This window comes from Rattus norvegicus, chromosome 18 (assembly GCF_021556685.1).
Source record: "Rattus norvegicus strain SHRSP/BbbUtx chromosome 18, alternate assembly SHRSP_T2T, whole genome shotgun sequence".
Classification (NCBI taxonomy): domain Eukaryota; kingdom Metazoa; phylum Chordata; class Mammalia; order Rodentia; family Muridae; genus Rattus; species Rattus norvegicus.
The window spans coordinates 11,988,293-12,004,511 of record NC_141551.1 but is presented as its reverse complement, the minus strand read 5'-3'; the positions used below and the strand labels follow the sequence as shown (position 1 = coordinate 12,004,511).

Here is a 16,219-nt window from a genome sequence, read left to right as displayed (position 1 = left end):
CTGGAGAACCGATTTGCTGGCACCACGAGTGCCGTTTGCATTTGTGTTTTAGAAAACACGTATTGCCTTGAAGAAAACGAAGCTTGTGGAAAATAAAACCTGGGGTTGGGATGGGTTAATCTGATAATGGAAGACATATAAACAGCTACATTAAAATAAACTTTTTTTAGGGGTTGGGGATTTAGCTCAGTGGTAGAGCGCTTGCCTAGGAAGCGCAAGGCCCTGGGTTCGGTCCCCAACTCCGGAAAAAAAAAAAGAACCAAAAAAAAAAAAACTTTTTTTCTGTTTCACATTTCTTTTCAAAATGAAGAAAAACAAAAGAGGAAGGAGTTTAACACTTGCACAATTAGTTCTGCTTCATTCATTTTGGAGCGTACAACAGGGATTCAGTAACCATACCCAGTCTTCTGTGGTAAGCAAGGAAGCAGAGAATTTACTGGTTTTAGCAAAAGAGGAGACTTACCATCAGGAGGGACAGAAGCCTCAGGGCTCTGGGGAATAGGCAGGCCATTGTCACGAGTCTCTGGTGAATAAATCCAAGCCTCTGGCTGCAGCTCTTCACCTGGGTGTCTGTAGCCTATGTCTGAAGCTCCCGTCTGGCAGTGGTGGCTCTGATGTCTGCCCCAGGACTCTCCTGGTGGCCTGTTAGTCTGTTCCTCCCCACCCCAAGCCAAGGATTGGTCTCACCAGAAACGCTTGCATCACTGCCTCCCAGGTAAAAACTGAGACACACCTCAGTTCCTACAGCAATGGAATCCTTTGTTGGAAGCTAAATGAGAGGTTCACGGGCTAAAGACAAGAGCTGAATGGGAAGGTGTCAGATGAATAACACATTAATCGTGGCATGGAGGTGCAAGAGCTAGCCCTGGCCACAGCAGAAAAAGAAATTCTAGTTGGTTTCTAAGGCCACAGCTGAAAACTGGAAAGTAGACAGGAAAGAGAAAATTTCCCCAAATCTACTTGTGAAAAAACACTTCTTGTTTTCAGGCTATGTATGGGTGAGTGGTGTGTCTTAATTAATAATGTACGCTACTGAAAGGCCTACGAACAACCAAGAAGGAAAAACACGGTAGCTAGTGACTGTGAATACACAGTCTGAATAAAATCAACCAGAAATAAATAGAAACAGACAGCTCATGGGCGTGCTGGGGTTTGAGGTATATGACTCATGTTCTGAAGGGTCGGATTGTGTTGATGCCGCTGACATCCTATTGTGCCTTTGTTCACTCATAACTTAGAGAAAGTAGATTGACTGTGAGATAGTTATCACAGTGCTCTTTTAATTACACCTTTAATTCCCCCAGGCCGTCAGCCTGCACACCGCTGCATGCTTAGAATCAGTGAAACATTTGGACTATACCTGTGTTAGGAGTTGGGGGCTAGAGCAGGATCTTTGTCGGTTTCACAATATCCAAAGGAGGATATTCGGAAGAACAATTTTATTTTTAGAAGTATTGATGCATTGTTTTAAAAGCATTTTACTTCCCAGGAGTTCATTTAACCCTAGAGTATTTAGCAGAAAATGTTATGTAGGCCAGAAGTTTTAAAAAAATCCGGTAAGAAGTATGTTGCCTCTGTTTCTTTTTAAATGTTGGTGAAATATACAGGAAAGCTACTGTAGTTTTTATAATTTTGTGTGTTTGAGTGTGTGTGTGTGTGTGTGTGTGTGTGTGTGAGAGTGTGTGCATGTGTGCTTGTGTAAAATCAGAAGACAACTTAGAGCCCTCTCCTATCATGTGGGTCATGGTGATAACTTAGGACAGCTTTGGCCATGCCTGCCTCCAGAGCTGAACCACATCTCCAGCCCTCCTGTCAACCACAGTTAAGGTACAGCTCAGTGTCATTCAGTACATTCACAGAGTTGTGTAGCTGTGATCACTATTACCACTCATCTCCAGAAAACTATTGTCCTAGACACAAAGACTTCTTTTTTGAGAGTCAAAGGCTAATGGACATAGCCAAGTCCACTTGTTTTATTGTGAATGTGTGCCTTGGTGCGAGCATGGAATACCTGAGCAGGGTTGAATAGCTATGCAAAACTGTATGGCTGCAAAGGAAACTGATTAACTCTATGTCCTGTTAATTTGCTGATCCTGGGTGATGCCATAAATGTACGTGTGTGTGTGTATGTGTGTGTGTGTGTCTGTCTGTCTGTATATGTGTGTGAGTGTGTGTCTGTGTGTCTGTGTGTATGTGTCTGTGTGTATGTGTTATATGTGTGTCTGTGTCTGTGTGTGTGTCTGTGTGTGTTCTGTGTGTGTCTGTGTGTCTGTGTGTCTGTGTGTCTGTGTGTGTTCTGTGTGTGTCTGTGTGTCTGTGTGTGTATAGTAGAGTAGAGGACAACCTTGGGTATTATTCTTAACGTGCCATCTTCCTTTGACTTATTTGTTTATTTATTTGAATAAACTCTCACTATGTAGCCGTTGTCTGAAACTCACTCTGAGGACCAGGCTGGTCTTGAACTCACGCAGATTCACCTTTGACTCTGGATTATTGGAATTAAAACTATGTGCCACTTTTCTCCCTGGCTTAAGATTCATCAAGTAGGCTAGGCCAGATGGCCATCAAGAGCTAGAGATCTATCTGTCTGGTCCCCTAGCTCTGAGATCGAGCACACTGCCATATCTGGATTTGGGGTTCTGGTGATTGGACTGTGACCCTTGGGTTCATAAGACAACCATTTATCAACTGAGCCATCTCTCTGGCCCCATTATGTCTTCAAACAGTATTTGTGACAAATCTGTTGGGCATTGGAGCCTGTCACAGAAAAATAATTAGTGAATCTTTTAAAATCTACTTCTATTTGGAAAGAAAACTTCAAGAGGTCAAGTTTGACATTCCCTGTAGAGATTCTTCCATTGTGGTTCCAGCAAGCATATTCTATACACTTTGGGACTAGAATCAGAACGGGAGCCCTTGGCAACGCTGAAGGGCTGAGGTCCAGGACGAAGTATTTGGACAATGAGGTCGTTATGTGAGCAGGCGTGAGAAGTTGAGAGGAGATTTGTTTTACTTGCTGGTGTCTTGTGCAGTGTTAAATGTAATGATCAAATGTTAGGCGTCTTCTGAAATTAGTGTTTGAACATAGCTAAGAGTGAAGAGGGCTTTGGCGTACATACGTCTACCCTGATTGTTCCCGCGGGAGGGTAGGCAGAGGTTCCCTAATTGATTAGCTAAATAAAGACAGAATCAATCAGTGGGGAAAGATATGGAGGCTGGTTTTCCGGGTCCAAGGAGGAAAAGGAGGAGATGGGATAGAGAAAGGGCTTTCAGCCAGGCTGTGGAGCAGAGAAGACATACTATGTAGGCCTGGGGGGCTGTTAGAAACCCGGTGGCGGCCTCTGCCACAAGAGGAGTTCCGACACAGGATAGCTGATGAATTTAGAGCAATAGATTCCGTGCCCAGAGGTTGCAACATCTGGCTGATTTTAAATATTAAGATTGTCTGGTGTTTTTGATCCGTGAAGACTCAGGTGGGCAAGCGAGCGAGAGAGAGAGAGGAAGGGGGGGGAGAGAGAGAGAGAGAGAGAGAGAGAGAGAGAGAGGAAGAGGGAGGGAGAGAGAGAGAGAGAGAGAGCAGCTGCTTGGCAGTCATTGGTGGTCAGCAGGGGTGGATGGTCAGTGTAGAGCATTTGCTGCTCCGGGCATTTTGGGAAGAGCGCTAGCTAGCGGGTGAACAGCTGAGTGAGGCCAGTGTGGTCATTAGAGGCTAGTGGAGCTAGCTAGCGGGCAGCTGCTGATTCCAGAGCCTAGCGCGCCATTTTTAAAAATTACACACTATCGGGTTGGGGATTTAGCTCAGTGGTAGAGCGCTTGCCTAGCAAGCGCAAGGCCCTGGGTTCAGTCCCCAACTCCGAAAAAAAAAATTACACACTATCGATGACGTTGAACATGGCAGGCAAGAATCTACTAATAATTTAGGATTCTCGGATTGATCAGACACAGTGAAGCAGGTCTGGAAGGAGGGAGAGGTAGTTTCTCAGCGAGTGGAGTGGAGTCGCTGTATATCCAGTGTGGGCATCTTAAACAAAGAAACACAGGGACAGACTCTGAGGTTTCCTGCTGTGAAAAGAGACAAGATGGCAGCTCTGAGGAAGAGAGCCAAACAATAAAAGCTGCCTGCTTCCTATAAGCAGGTAATCATAGGGTAGAATTCTAAGTTTGGTTTAATTGTTTTTAAAGTTAGAAGAGAGTGTAGATTTTGCCCGAACCACAGGGGAATTCTTCCAGTGTTTCTGAACTAATGCAGGAAGTTCCAGCCCAGAGGTGCTGGGAGTCCTGCTTTGCAAAAACAAACTGACCTAGAGGTAGGCAGAAAGGGCTTCTGCCTCCCACAAAGGACAGAAGGGAGATTGTATGAGAACAGAAATGTTTTAGAGAAGTCATGAAGTCTTACAGGACCACTCATATCTATTAATGTGGCCTCCTCGGGATTTTGGGTTAAATATCCTGGCTTGACAAGATTAGAAAAAACCTAAGAATAGGCTCTTACAGTATTTGAGTTTACTTCATTTGTTTTGAAGTTTTAATTATCAAAACGGGTGTGATTTTGAGTTTTGTTTTTTTATTTCATCATTCCTCTGGGAGAGAGTCAAGCTAAAAGTTTGTCTGGCTACTGGCTAAAGGACATGCTAATCTGGGAGAAAGGCTTTATGTTTGTGTTTATAGAAAAGGCCGTTAGGCTCTAGACTCCCTCCAGAATTATATGGATCAGATGTGACAGAGGGAGACTTCCCCTACCCCCCACCTCCCGGAAGAACTAGGAAAGTTTAAGAGAACCAAACAGGAAAGGTAAAGATTCTTTGTGCCATTCTTCACACGGTACGAACGAAGACTTAGGATTGGTTATTACTAAAATTGGCTCATAAAAAAGACTGTCTTTCACATGTTCAAACAAGGAGCGAAATTCTTTCTTAACTAGTCTGTTCACCCTACGCAGACTAACACAATCCATGCGGATATCTTGATGATACTTAAATTCTGTTTTGAGATTTGTATAATGTGGAGTGTACAGCTTTGGTGAGATTCATCCTCAGACACGCAGGACAGACCTGCTTGGACTTCTGGTGTCATGGATTCCAGGTCGCTTTACCCCATTCAACCATTCAGATGGATCCAGTCAGAACATTAGAGACTAATAGCAATTGTTGGCTCGGCTTTCTTCAGGCTTAACCAACTCTCTTATTTTTCCCTACCCTTCCTCTCCCCTTTAAAGCTATTTCATTGCCCTCATTTAAGAGGTAGAAGTTGTGGAGATCGTTGTCCCAGACCCTTATATTTGGGTGGATGGTTCTGGTTATTTTATGAATTATACTTAGGCTGTATTTTAAGGGACAATTTGGAAATGGTCTTAATTTGAACAGGAAGGAACTAGCTGGAATTAATTGTGAGGCTGTAATCTTAATTGGTAGAAATCTTTATAATTGATACAAAGTTGAAGTCATAATTTCTTACATTGGTACAGAATTTACTTTTGATACAAAATTAAGGTTTTGATAGGTATGAATTTCTTATATTGATATAAAAATTGGGATTAGTATTGATACTCTTAGACAGGCATTGTGCCTATATGACTCTTTCAAAAATACAAATTTAGGGCTAGATAGCAAACTCATAGTTCTGAGTGAATTATAAAAGGGTATTTTTTGAGATATTTTAATGAGAAATAGCTGAGTAGTTAAAGGGAGAGAATTCAGATATACTTTACATAGTCTTCAAAAGCATCAGAAGTCCATAGAATACAACATTGATAGTCATTTAATTATTAAAAATCATTTGTCTAGAGACATGTCTGTGTCTGACATCCCCCCCCCCCCCCCCGCCACAGTTCAGAGAGGATGTTGAGCATCAACTTCTATGAGGTTGCTTTTGTGGCAGGGCAGCCACTGGGCAGAAGTTGCCCTAATTCATCTACGAACAAAAAATACTGTCCATGAAAGGACACAAGATGCAAGATAGTCAACAGCTTATCTCTGCCAAGACAGATAAGCTAGTCCTTCATAATAATTCTTGTTTCACTTAAGGTCTGTCCTAAGTTCTGAGTCAGAATGTTGAAGACAATCGCTCCATCGTTTTGTGGAATAGGAGACTGTGAGGTCTCTTCTTGCCTCTGCCTCCTGTGTGCTAGGACGACAGATGCATACTACCATATCCAGCTTGAGATTATATTAATTTTGCAATTTAAAAAGTTATTTGAAAAATAATATGAATAAAGTAAGATTTTATGAATGATATTTTAAACATATGGGGAGGAAGGAGATGAACCAAGTGCTTTCATTTTTCTGCCATGATTTTATTATCTTGCAATTCTTTAGATTATTCTTGAGCTAATGGCAAAGGGATCCACAGGCATCCATCTAGGGTTCTCTAATTTTCTCTTCTTTTTCTCTTCTTTTTCCTTTTTGTCTCAGTGCCCTTAACAGTTTCCTTATGTTTTATTTTACCATTTCATTCTAGTATGCCAGTGTCTAAAATACTTGGAGCATGTTCCCCATGCCATTTTGTCCTCTTTCTCTATAAGAAGACATATGATCTTTGTCTTTATGAGATTTGTGTAATTGAGTTAGTATGATTATCTTAGATGAATCAATGTTTTGTCAAGTAACATACCTTGATCTTTCTTTATGATTGAAAAACATCCCACTGTGTATATAGACTATATTTTTGTTATCCATTCTTCTGTTGAGATGTATGTTGGTTCTATAACTAAGCTACTGTGAAAAGTGCTTCAGGAAACATGGATATGCAAGAATAGCTGTGATATGTTGACTTGGAATCCTTTTGGTAAATATCCAGAGTGGTGTAGCTTGTTTATAGAGCAAATCTATATTTGGTCTTTTGAGGACCCTCCATACTAACTTCCACAGTGGCTATAAGCTTGTTATTTTCTTAGAAAGATGTGCCTCTTAGTAAGGTAAGGAAGTGTCCTGGTGCAGCCCTGTTTATGTGGCTGTAGGAAATCAGTCTAAAGGGTGATTTTATGCAGTATCTTCTGTACTCAGTGGTGCTTTCTCTTGCTATTCATTTGTGTTTGGAATTAAAGAGGTTGTGAACTGCCATGTGGTGCTGGAAATTGAACATGGGTCCTCTGGAAGAACAGCCAATGCTCTTAACCACTGAGTGTTTTCCAGTGCTTTCTGGTTGAGCAATGGTGTTATTATTTTTGGGATAATGATTTGGAAACCCAAGCCTAGCTTAAACTGGCTCTTGATCAAGAGACTGATATCAAAGCGAGAATCATAAAAATAACAATTAAAGGGGAGCTTCATTGTATGTTTTGGTTGTGAACCAACTAATGTACCATGTGAAGACAGGAGAGTCTGAAAGCAGATCCAACACAAGCTGAAGAATTCATCCCCCCTTTGCTGGAAATTGAACCATGTCATACTGCGTCTCAGAAGCCAAGCAATCAAAATGGATATCTATTCAAATGGGCAGAGATTCCAGAAGTTTCCATGCTGTTTTTGAAGCTCATTATCTATAGTAATTCCCTTATTCATCAAGTACAGAAGGCTCATTAGACTTCAGCTTCCCGGGCAAGCCTTTGCTGGCTTTCATTGCTTCCACTGGAAGCATATATGTAGTCTGTGTCACACTCACTGAATTTTGAATGTTTCATTGTGCAGTGTTCAGAGATTCATGAATGGAGGTTAGTGCTACCAGTCAAAAATGCACCTGTATTTTAAAATGTCTAGCAAAAGTATGGATTCGTCATCTTCTGTCATTCAAGATAGTGAGAACTATAAACCTCTCCCATTCTGCTCATTCAGGGGAGGCATCCAGATGTGTCTGGATGTCTGATTGTGTTTCAGACAACAGTTTTTATTTTAATTAGTGGAAGCCAAGCTGCTGACCCAACAATGCTTCACCATGCTTTGGAGATTCTTAGGAATATATACTTTTCTTTTCTTTCCTTTTCTGTTCTGTTCTTTTCTCTTCTCTTCTTTTCTTTTTTCAATACAGAGTAGTCCTGGATGTCCTGAAACTCACTCTGTAGACAAGACTGGCCTTGAACTTGGAGATCCACCTGTCTATGCTTCCCAAGTGCTGGGATTAAAGTTGTATACTAATACTGCCCAGCTTTCTTAGGAACATTTTTAAAGAAAGCATTACATAATACATGTGTGTGTGTGTGTGTGTGTGTGTGTGTGTGTGTGTGTGTATGTGTGTTTGTGTATACTTGTGGTATCAAGGATTAAACCCAGAATTTTGCACATGCCAGCAGAGAACTTTACTACTGAGTTACAGATTAATGTTTATGCCTAGACTTCCAAAGGGTAAATATAAATTAAAAAATTAATGTATGCTACGAACCAGGGTCAACCTCTCTTTGCTCGGACAGAATCTGATTTGGTAACTGCTTACTTCTGGAAATGTATTTGTAAAATAGTAAAATGTGGGAGTGAGGAGTTTTCTAGCTAATCCTCAATGCTACTTCAGAACAAACTTTTTCTTAGTTCCTGTGATTTGCTGGAGGTAAAATTGACAGACTTGAATCTTTTTACAAAATGTATATTGAAGTCATGAGTTCTATTTTTCTGCCAGCTACATAGTCAAAATTTGTGGCATCTCTCCCGTGGCAGGGACAAGGACTTACAGCTATCTTCTTGCTCAGGTAGCCATTACCACTCACTAACATCCTATATATACCGTCTCAAAAAGATAATGTCTTCCACACTGAGTGGTGGTAGCACACACCTTTAATCCTCGTAATTAGGAAGGCAAAGGCAGGTAATCTCTGAGTTCAAGGCTAGCCTGGTCCAGGATGGCTATGGCCACACAGAGAAACTCTGTCTCAAACCCCCAAACAAATAAATGAACAAAGAACACCACAACCACCACCAACCGCAGCAACCAAATCAACCAAACCCAAAACTCCACACACAACATCTGGACAGAACACCAGTGGTGCAGGCATTAAGATCGACAATTAATAAATGGTACCTCTGGAGTGAATGAAAAAGCTTCTGCAAGACAAGAGACATTGTCAATAGGACAAAGAGGGAGCCTTCAGAACAGGGAAATATTTTTACCAAAACCGCATCTGATAGGGGTCTAATATCCAAAATATGTAAAGAACTTGACACTAGATATTAAAAAAAACCTAAACAATCCAATTAAAAATGGAGTACAGATCTAAAAAGAGAATTTTCAATAAGACCCCCAAGTGGCGCAGAAAACTTTAAAAAACGTTCAACATTCTTAGCTAGCAGGGGAATGCAAAATAAAAATACTTTGAGATTCCACCTTGTATTTGTCACAATGGCTAAGTGATAGCTCATATTCGGGAGAATGTGGAGCAAGGAGAACATTCCTCCATTGCTGGTGGAAATGCAGACTTGTATAGCCATTGTGGAAATCAATACGATGGTTTCTCAGAAAATTGGAAATTGTTCTACCTTAAGATCCAGTTATACCACTCCTGTGCATAAACCCAAAGGATATTCCATCCTACCACAAGGACACACTCAGCCATACTCATTGAGGCTTTATTCATAAAAGTCAGAAACCGGAAACAACCTACATGTCCCTCAACTGAAGAATGAATAATGAAAATGTGTTATATTTACACAAATGGGATCATGAAATTTACAGGTAACTGGATGCAACTAAAAAATATCATCCCAAGTGAGGTAACCCAGAAAGACAAAAATGATATATATTCACTTACATGAGGATATTAGTTATTAAATAAACGGTAAACAAGCTAGAATCCACAGACCCAGAGATGTTAGGTCAAGAGTAGAGCTCCAGGGGACACATGAACTTGCCGGGAAGGGGGAATAGAACAGATTTTGTGGATAGACTGGGTACAGGTAGGGGTGGAAGAAGGAGGGATCAGGGGTAGGAGGGAAAGGATGCAGGGAGAGATGGCTGGAAGCAATCAGGGGGTAGTGTAAAGCTTAGTGCAGTGGAAACTTCCTGGAATCCATGAGGGTGACCCTAGTGCAGACTCCTAGTAATGGAAGATATGGAGTCTGAACTGGCCATCTTTTGAGGCCAGGCAAGATTTCCAGTAGTGGGCCCGGGTTGCATTTGGTTGAGTTGTTGGCCAAGAAGTTCCTGTGGAGATCCCTAAACAAGGGATGTTAGAACAGAAGGTTGCTCTCTGAAAACTGATGGATCAGGGTGCATTGCATCTCCAACCTCCTCATAATCTTTTTGTGGGTCAGCCATGTCCTCATGGGCTTCAAAGACTTCCCCTTCCTCGTTGCCCTCACTCACGTACCAGTGCATAAAGGGCTGCTTGGCACATATTAGATCAAACTTTTGATCTAGACCTCATCAGCGGTGGTGCTGCTCAGCATGAACACAGCTCTCCAGACCTTGGTCAGATCTCCACCATGTACCACAGTGGGAGGCTGGTAATTAATGCCAACCTTGAAGCCAGTGGGGCACCAGTCTACAAAATGGGTGGTACACTTGGTTTTGATGGTAGCAATGGCAGCATTTACATCTTTGGGAACCACATCATCATGGTATAGCAGGCAGCAAGCCATGTATTTACTATGTTGAGGGTCACACTTCACCATCTGATTGGCTGGCATTGGTGATCTCTGCAATTTAAAATTGTTAGTGGTGGGCTTTCTCAGCAGAGATGACAGGGACTTATATGGCCCGAGGGAAGTGAATGCAAGGATAGGGTACCAGGCTGGTCTGGAATGCTGTCATGTTGTGGTAAATACTATTAAAAGAATTTATTAACCCACACTGTTGCTGGCTCTGAAGGGCCACATGGCATCTGTGGGGTATTTTCATTTCAATCAACAAAGCATCTTAACTGCTAAGCTCCCAATCTCACACTTACACGGCTACTCTCTGAGCCTGTCAGCAATCTTTCCATCACTCTAGTTCCCAAGGCAGGTCGCTGCCACAGCAGTTTCTTACAGAGACCGTCTCTTACAGGTTTCTTGCTGTGGACTCTGCTCATGTTCCCAGCATTGGCCCCCTGTGGTTATAGTCTGAACTCCAGTAACGTGTTAAAATCAAAACTCAATAAACTTGTAACTTATCAATCAGATTTAAATCTTGAATTCTCAATCCACAAAACATCCACATAATAAACTCATGACCAATTGATAATGATATAAACTGCCCACCTAGATAAGACAAATTGTCCTATAAAAATCCATCTCTTAGGAAACATTCATAACTACCCGTGACCATTTAAGGCCACACAGATCGGGGTCGTCCTTCTCTGCCTCCATCTTGGTTCTTCTTCTTTCTTTTTCCCTCTCTCCCTCCCGCCTTTCAAAAACTCTGTCCCCGCCTTACTTTTTCATTGCCCAATCACAGACCTTGCCTTATCTTGTGCCTGCAGAAAGACAACAATCTATACGGTCAGACCAAATCCAGGGCTCCATGGTATCTGAGGGAAACAGTGATTGAAGACAATCACTAATAAGATTATAAGTGTAATAATAAGGTGGTATAAGTTAGTGTAGGTTTGGTTCTCGAAATGTTGAGATTTCTAGGAAAGATGTCGTGGATAGCCTCATTGTGGACTATGAAGGCGTAATCAGAGCGCTACGTACGTGGTGAGGATGGAATTGTATGGCTCAACCACAGCAGTGGAAATCTGCAGGGCTGGAAAAATGGAGAACTCCAGCTTGGATTTCTGTCTGTAATCGACAGAGAGCTGTTCCATCAACATGAAGGTGAACCCAGAGTCAGTTTCCCTGCCAGAGCTGTGGAAAACCAAGAAACTCTGAAGACCCATGCACTGGTCAGCGAGCTTGTGAATTTGGTCCAAAACAAGGTCAATGATCTCCTTGTCAATGGTGTAGAGGTCATGGGCATAGTTAGGATAGCATCTTCTTTGCCTAAGATGAGCTGCTCAGGGCGGAAGAGCTGGCAGAAGGTACTAGTGTGAGCATCATCAATTACTGTGGGTCCCAGGTCTACAAACACTGCCCAGGACTGTGCTTACCGTGTCTCCCTGGAGAAGGTGTTGAAGGAGCCATTTCCTCCTTCAATGGTCTTGTTACTTAGCATCTGGCCATCTGGCTGGATACCATGTTCCGAGCAGTAGAGCTCCCAACAGGCATTGCTTATCTGGATACCAGCCTGGCCAATGTAAATGGAGATGTACTCATGCATATTTAATCCTTGAAGTGGTTTGTGAAAACTGAGGAAAGGAAGAGAGGGTGACAAGGATCTCCCATTAGTAGACTACCAAGGAATCCAGGGGAGAAGCAGTGTGTGTCAAGAAGAATCTATTTTCATTTAAGACAACAAAATTGATACTATCTTCCAGTGTATTTAGAACACAATCTAATCTTCCTGTTGCAGCTTTAAACACACAGGATCCTTGGCTTCTGTCTTCTATTGATTGAATTGTATTAGTATCATACTAACAAGTCTTATTTTTAAAGTTTTTTTTTCTGAATTAAATTGCAACCCAATTCTTCTTCCAAGGGAAGAAATAACAAGCAGAATGTTCTGAAGGTTTCTTAACTCCATGCCAGAAGATATAGTGACCACTGATCAGCACCTGGGCTCTCTGTCATGTCATATATGGTGATCTAAGGAGGGAGAGTGTCTGCAAGCAACATGGCATATTGAGAAGACACAAGCTAAAGATCTCAGTTCTCAGTGTAGTTAGGAGTACCAGCTCTGGCATGGCAAGGTAAGGCCATATATCTCAGGGCATATATCAAGGTAATGTGTCATGCTTAATTCTTCAAGGCCTGTTCATTTTTTTCCCTCAAGACTCATATACTCCTGACTTAGTGAGGCATTGGGCATCTATGCTAGTGTGATTAGTAAGTTCCTAGTGCCTTTGCAAAACCTGTAAAACTTGTAGAACTCACCGTGCTCAGGGATTTTTCTATTGTATCGTAACCAGAAGTTCTGAGATACGTCCTGGAAGGATTAGCTGGTGAGGATACAACTTTCAAGTGTGGTTGTCACTTCTGCTTTCCTGGGGACAGAATGATTCTGCCTCATCAGAGACTGTTTTGTTCTCACCTATGGTTGGGCAACCGTTGCCCTACAGTTTGGGATGTCTCGTTGGCCTTTCTTTATCATTGCCATTATCCTATCCATTAATATTAAAGGTGGAACCTGTTGTCTGCTTCAACTCTTCATGAATACGTTGGTTAGTCTATAGAAATTGTCTATATTATTTTACACTGCTTCCCTTTGGACTATGATTACAAGTTACTTCCCATGTCTAAGTTTCTCTAGGATCCCCAGGATTATTTAGTCTGAACATTAGGTGTGACTCTCAAAAAACAATCCTTAGAGTAGGGGTTTATATTTTTTGACCCAACACTAGTACAGATGCAGCATATATGGTCCCTTTCTGGAAATTGGATCAAAAGAAGGATGAAAGTAGAGAAAGCCCCACCTCTCTCCTCCCTCCACATGACTGCTGCTCCATGAGTCACTCAAGGCTGAGTTTCTGATGTATTAGACAAAGCACAAATTTGATGGATGTTTGTTCTCACCCCTCAACTTGTGCAATATAGTAGCTTAGTGTTAATCTTCTGTTCTGAGGTGCAGAGTAAGGCTGACACATTCTCAAGACACCCTTTTGCTTCCTTACAAGTAGGAGCCATACAGTGTAGGCTGCTTAGGCATCTCTTGGAGGAAGTGCCAAACTCAGGCTATTTAAACTCTAGGTTCACTTTTCAAAATCTCCTCAACATTCAACCGGTTTATCAACGTTCTCCTATAATTTGGAGAGGGGCTCATTTTTATAGTTAGTATTTGCATAGGAATCAAGTAATACCTTCAGTTTTTAACATTTATCATCATACTTGTATATGGTACTTTTCTTAAGAAATCTAATTCCTAGAAACATTTGGGGGGGGTGTTATAGAATAAACATAAAAAAACCAAAGTAACTTTTCTGTAGTAATGAGATTTAGATAATGACACGAGAAAAATAATCTATTTAGGTCCTAGCTAAAAATGATCAAATATTTGGAAGTAATTTTCTTAAGGATGCACAGGAGACCATTAAAGAAGGACATAAAATGAAAGAAAATAATAGCAAGATATCACGTTTCTGGATGAAGCAAGCTGTTCCTGTAAAGAAACAATTCTTTAAAAAGTCTACATGTCTTTTTCAGGATTGACTTGGAATTTGGGCAGAGTATAAAGCTGGGGGAAGACCCATAAGGAAGAAAGGACAATTGGTTCCAAAATGCTCAAAGAGGCAAACTGAGGCAGCCATCATACCGAGTGGAGGAGTGTGCGGTTACCATGTGCAAAGCCCTGTCTTCATCCTCTAGCAATTCTACCTAAGGAAGCCCAGCAATAACAAAGGCATAATTGAGAAGAACAGTGAAGGGTCTTGCTTTAGCAGGCATCTAAATTTACTCTAGTGCCTCTATTGTCTCCAAAGCAGCTATTAGGTAGAACTGTTGCTTCCGGAGGCCTAGAAGAATGGCTCAGCAGTAGAGTGGTGCTGAGTTTGATTCCTAGCACCTATGTTGGGCAGCTTACGCTCACCTGTAACCCCAGCCTCAGGAGGACGCTCTACACCTACAGGCACTTGCTTTCATGAGCACGTGCCCCTCTTACATGCATGTGATTAAAAGTTACAAACAAATCTTAAAAACAAAACAAAAACGAACCATGTGTCTGGACTCAGGGCTCTCTAGGAAAGCTTTGGCTACAGCAAGGTTGGCTTTGCTTCTAATTCTGTGTTCCTGTTATGGCTGGAAGAAGGAATCATCTAGTTCTAAGATGGGAGATGGTAGTAAGCCTTTCTGGTTCAGCCACCATAACCTTGTCGCCATAGTTCCCCATCTAGAGCTTTCTTTAGGGAATGACACTGATGAACATTTAAAGCTTATTCTAGCTGTAAGTTCAGCAGGGCACAGGACATGCATTGGGAGTGCTAGTGAAAGTTACCTAGGACTTGGTAAGTCATATTCTGACATGGGAGTGGACATTGTGTTTGGCCATCTCACCCACATCAGTCACCACAGTACTGTTTTTTGTCTGCTCCTTTGATTGTCCTGCAATTGTTCCACCATGTAAAGGTGAAAATCATTAGTGCAGCAACACCCGGTGAGGGCGGGATTGCTCCACAAGAACATAAATAAGATAAACACGATGTGGAAAGCAAACTATTCTGCAGACATTAAAAGGAATTAATTCGGGCTGAGAGATGGCTCAGCGGTTAAGAGCACTGACTGCTCTTCCAGAGGTCCTGAGTTCAATTCCCAGCAACCACATGGTGGCTCACAACCATCTGTAATAAGATCTGATGCCCTCTTCTGGTCTGAAGACAGCTACAGTGTACTTATATATAATAAATAAATAAGTCTATAAAAAAATTAATTCAGGTATCCCAGTTAGCTTCCTGCAGTGTCATCCTTTTGCATAAGAAGACCGAGGTATAAAGTAGTACATGGTTTTACATGTGTTAGTATGTGGCTATATATATGTAAATATCTTATATGCAGAGAAAATATGAAAAACCAAATGTTAAGCCTTTGGGTGAATTTTTACATAAAATGGTGCCACTACTTTATATTCCACAGAGGGCAAGTGTCATTTCAACTAAAAAGGAAGTGGAAAAGGAACTCACTGGAACTTTTTAACATGTGCGTCTGAAAAATAAAATACTTTGATTAAAATGTATTTTCACTTTTCAAAGTTATCTAGAAAAAAGGAACTTGACTCTAACATGAAAAGTTATATATATATATATATATATATATATATATTATATATATAATCATTATGTTAGGGACTTTTTCTACTAATAAAAAATACCATATTGACATTGAACTATTGAATTCCTTTGAATGACACGTTTTTCTTTCAGTGAGAAAAATGTCTGGAGACAGGAATCAGCTGTACACATTGTGCTGAAGGTGTTGGCAGAGTGACCAACTGCATGCATTTCCTTCTATTATGGCTGACAGAGATGGATGAGAGACAGGAGTGGGTCTGAGGAAGAACACCCTTTTCACTTGTGGTTGGAAGTAAAAAAAACCCAACCAGCATCTTCTATTATTTGGAAATAACATTCCTACTGTTGAAGATAAAAGCATTGCAGTTCTGGAACATGGTGTTTATAAAAAAAATAACATGCGTAGTTCTGAGACTCATTACCACTTTTTAGGGGCACAAAAGATTTCAAAATGGGATCCCAGGGCTGCGATGCTCACTCAGTGGCCGAGTAGTTGCTTTAGCCAAGATCCTGGGTTCATTCAGGAGGATGGAGGGTACAGCTCAGTGTAAAGGGTAGGTCCTA

General features: G+C 41.4%; 1 protein-coding gene, 1 long non-coding RNA gene and 1 pseudogene across 2 annotated transcripts in view; 1 reads left to right on the top strand and 2 right to left on the bottom strand.

Annotated features, from left to right (window-relative positions):
- Dsg3 (desmoglein 3) overlaps positions 1-620 on the bottom strand; it is a 31,642-nt gene extending 31,022 nt beyond the window's left edge. Inside the window, 1 exon segment of the mRNA NM_001191079.2 lies at positions 464-620. Within this exon segment, the coding sequence (NP_001178008.2) occupies positions 464-511 (48 nt within the window). The 5' untranslated portion in view covers positions 512-620.
- A 2,329-nt stretch (positions 621-2,949) lies between these two features.
- Positions 2,950-15,673, top strand: LOC147999675 (uncharacterized). Its single transcript, XR_015642794.1, has 4 exons — positions 2,950-3,040; positions 3,940-4,136; positions 12,418-12,628; positions 14,079-15,673. It is a non-coding gene; the product is annotated as an uncharacterized LOC147999675 (long non-coding RNA).
- On the bottom strand, positions 10,075-12,099 carry Tuba1b-ps14 (tubulin, alpha 1B, pseudogene 14; annotated as a pseudogene).
- Positions 15,674-16,219: the final 546 nt, after the last annotated feature.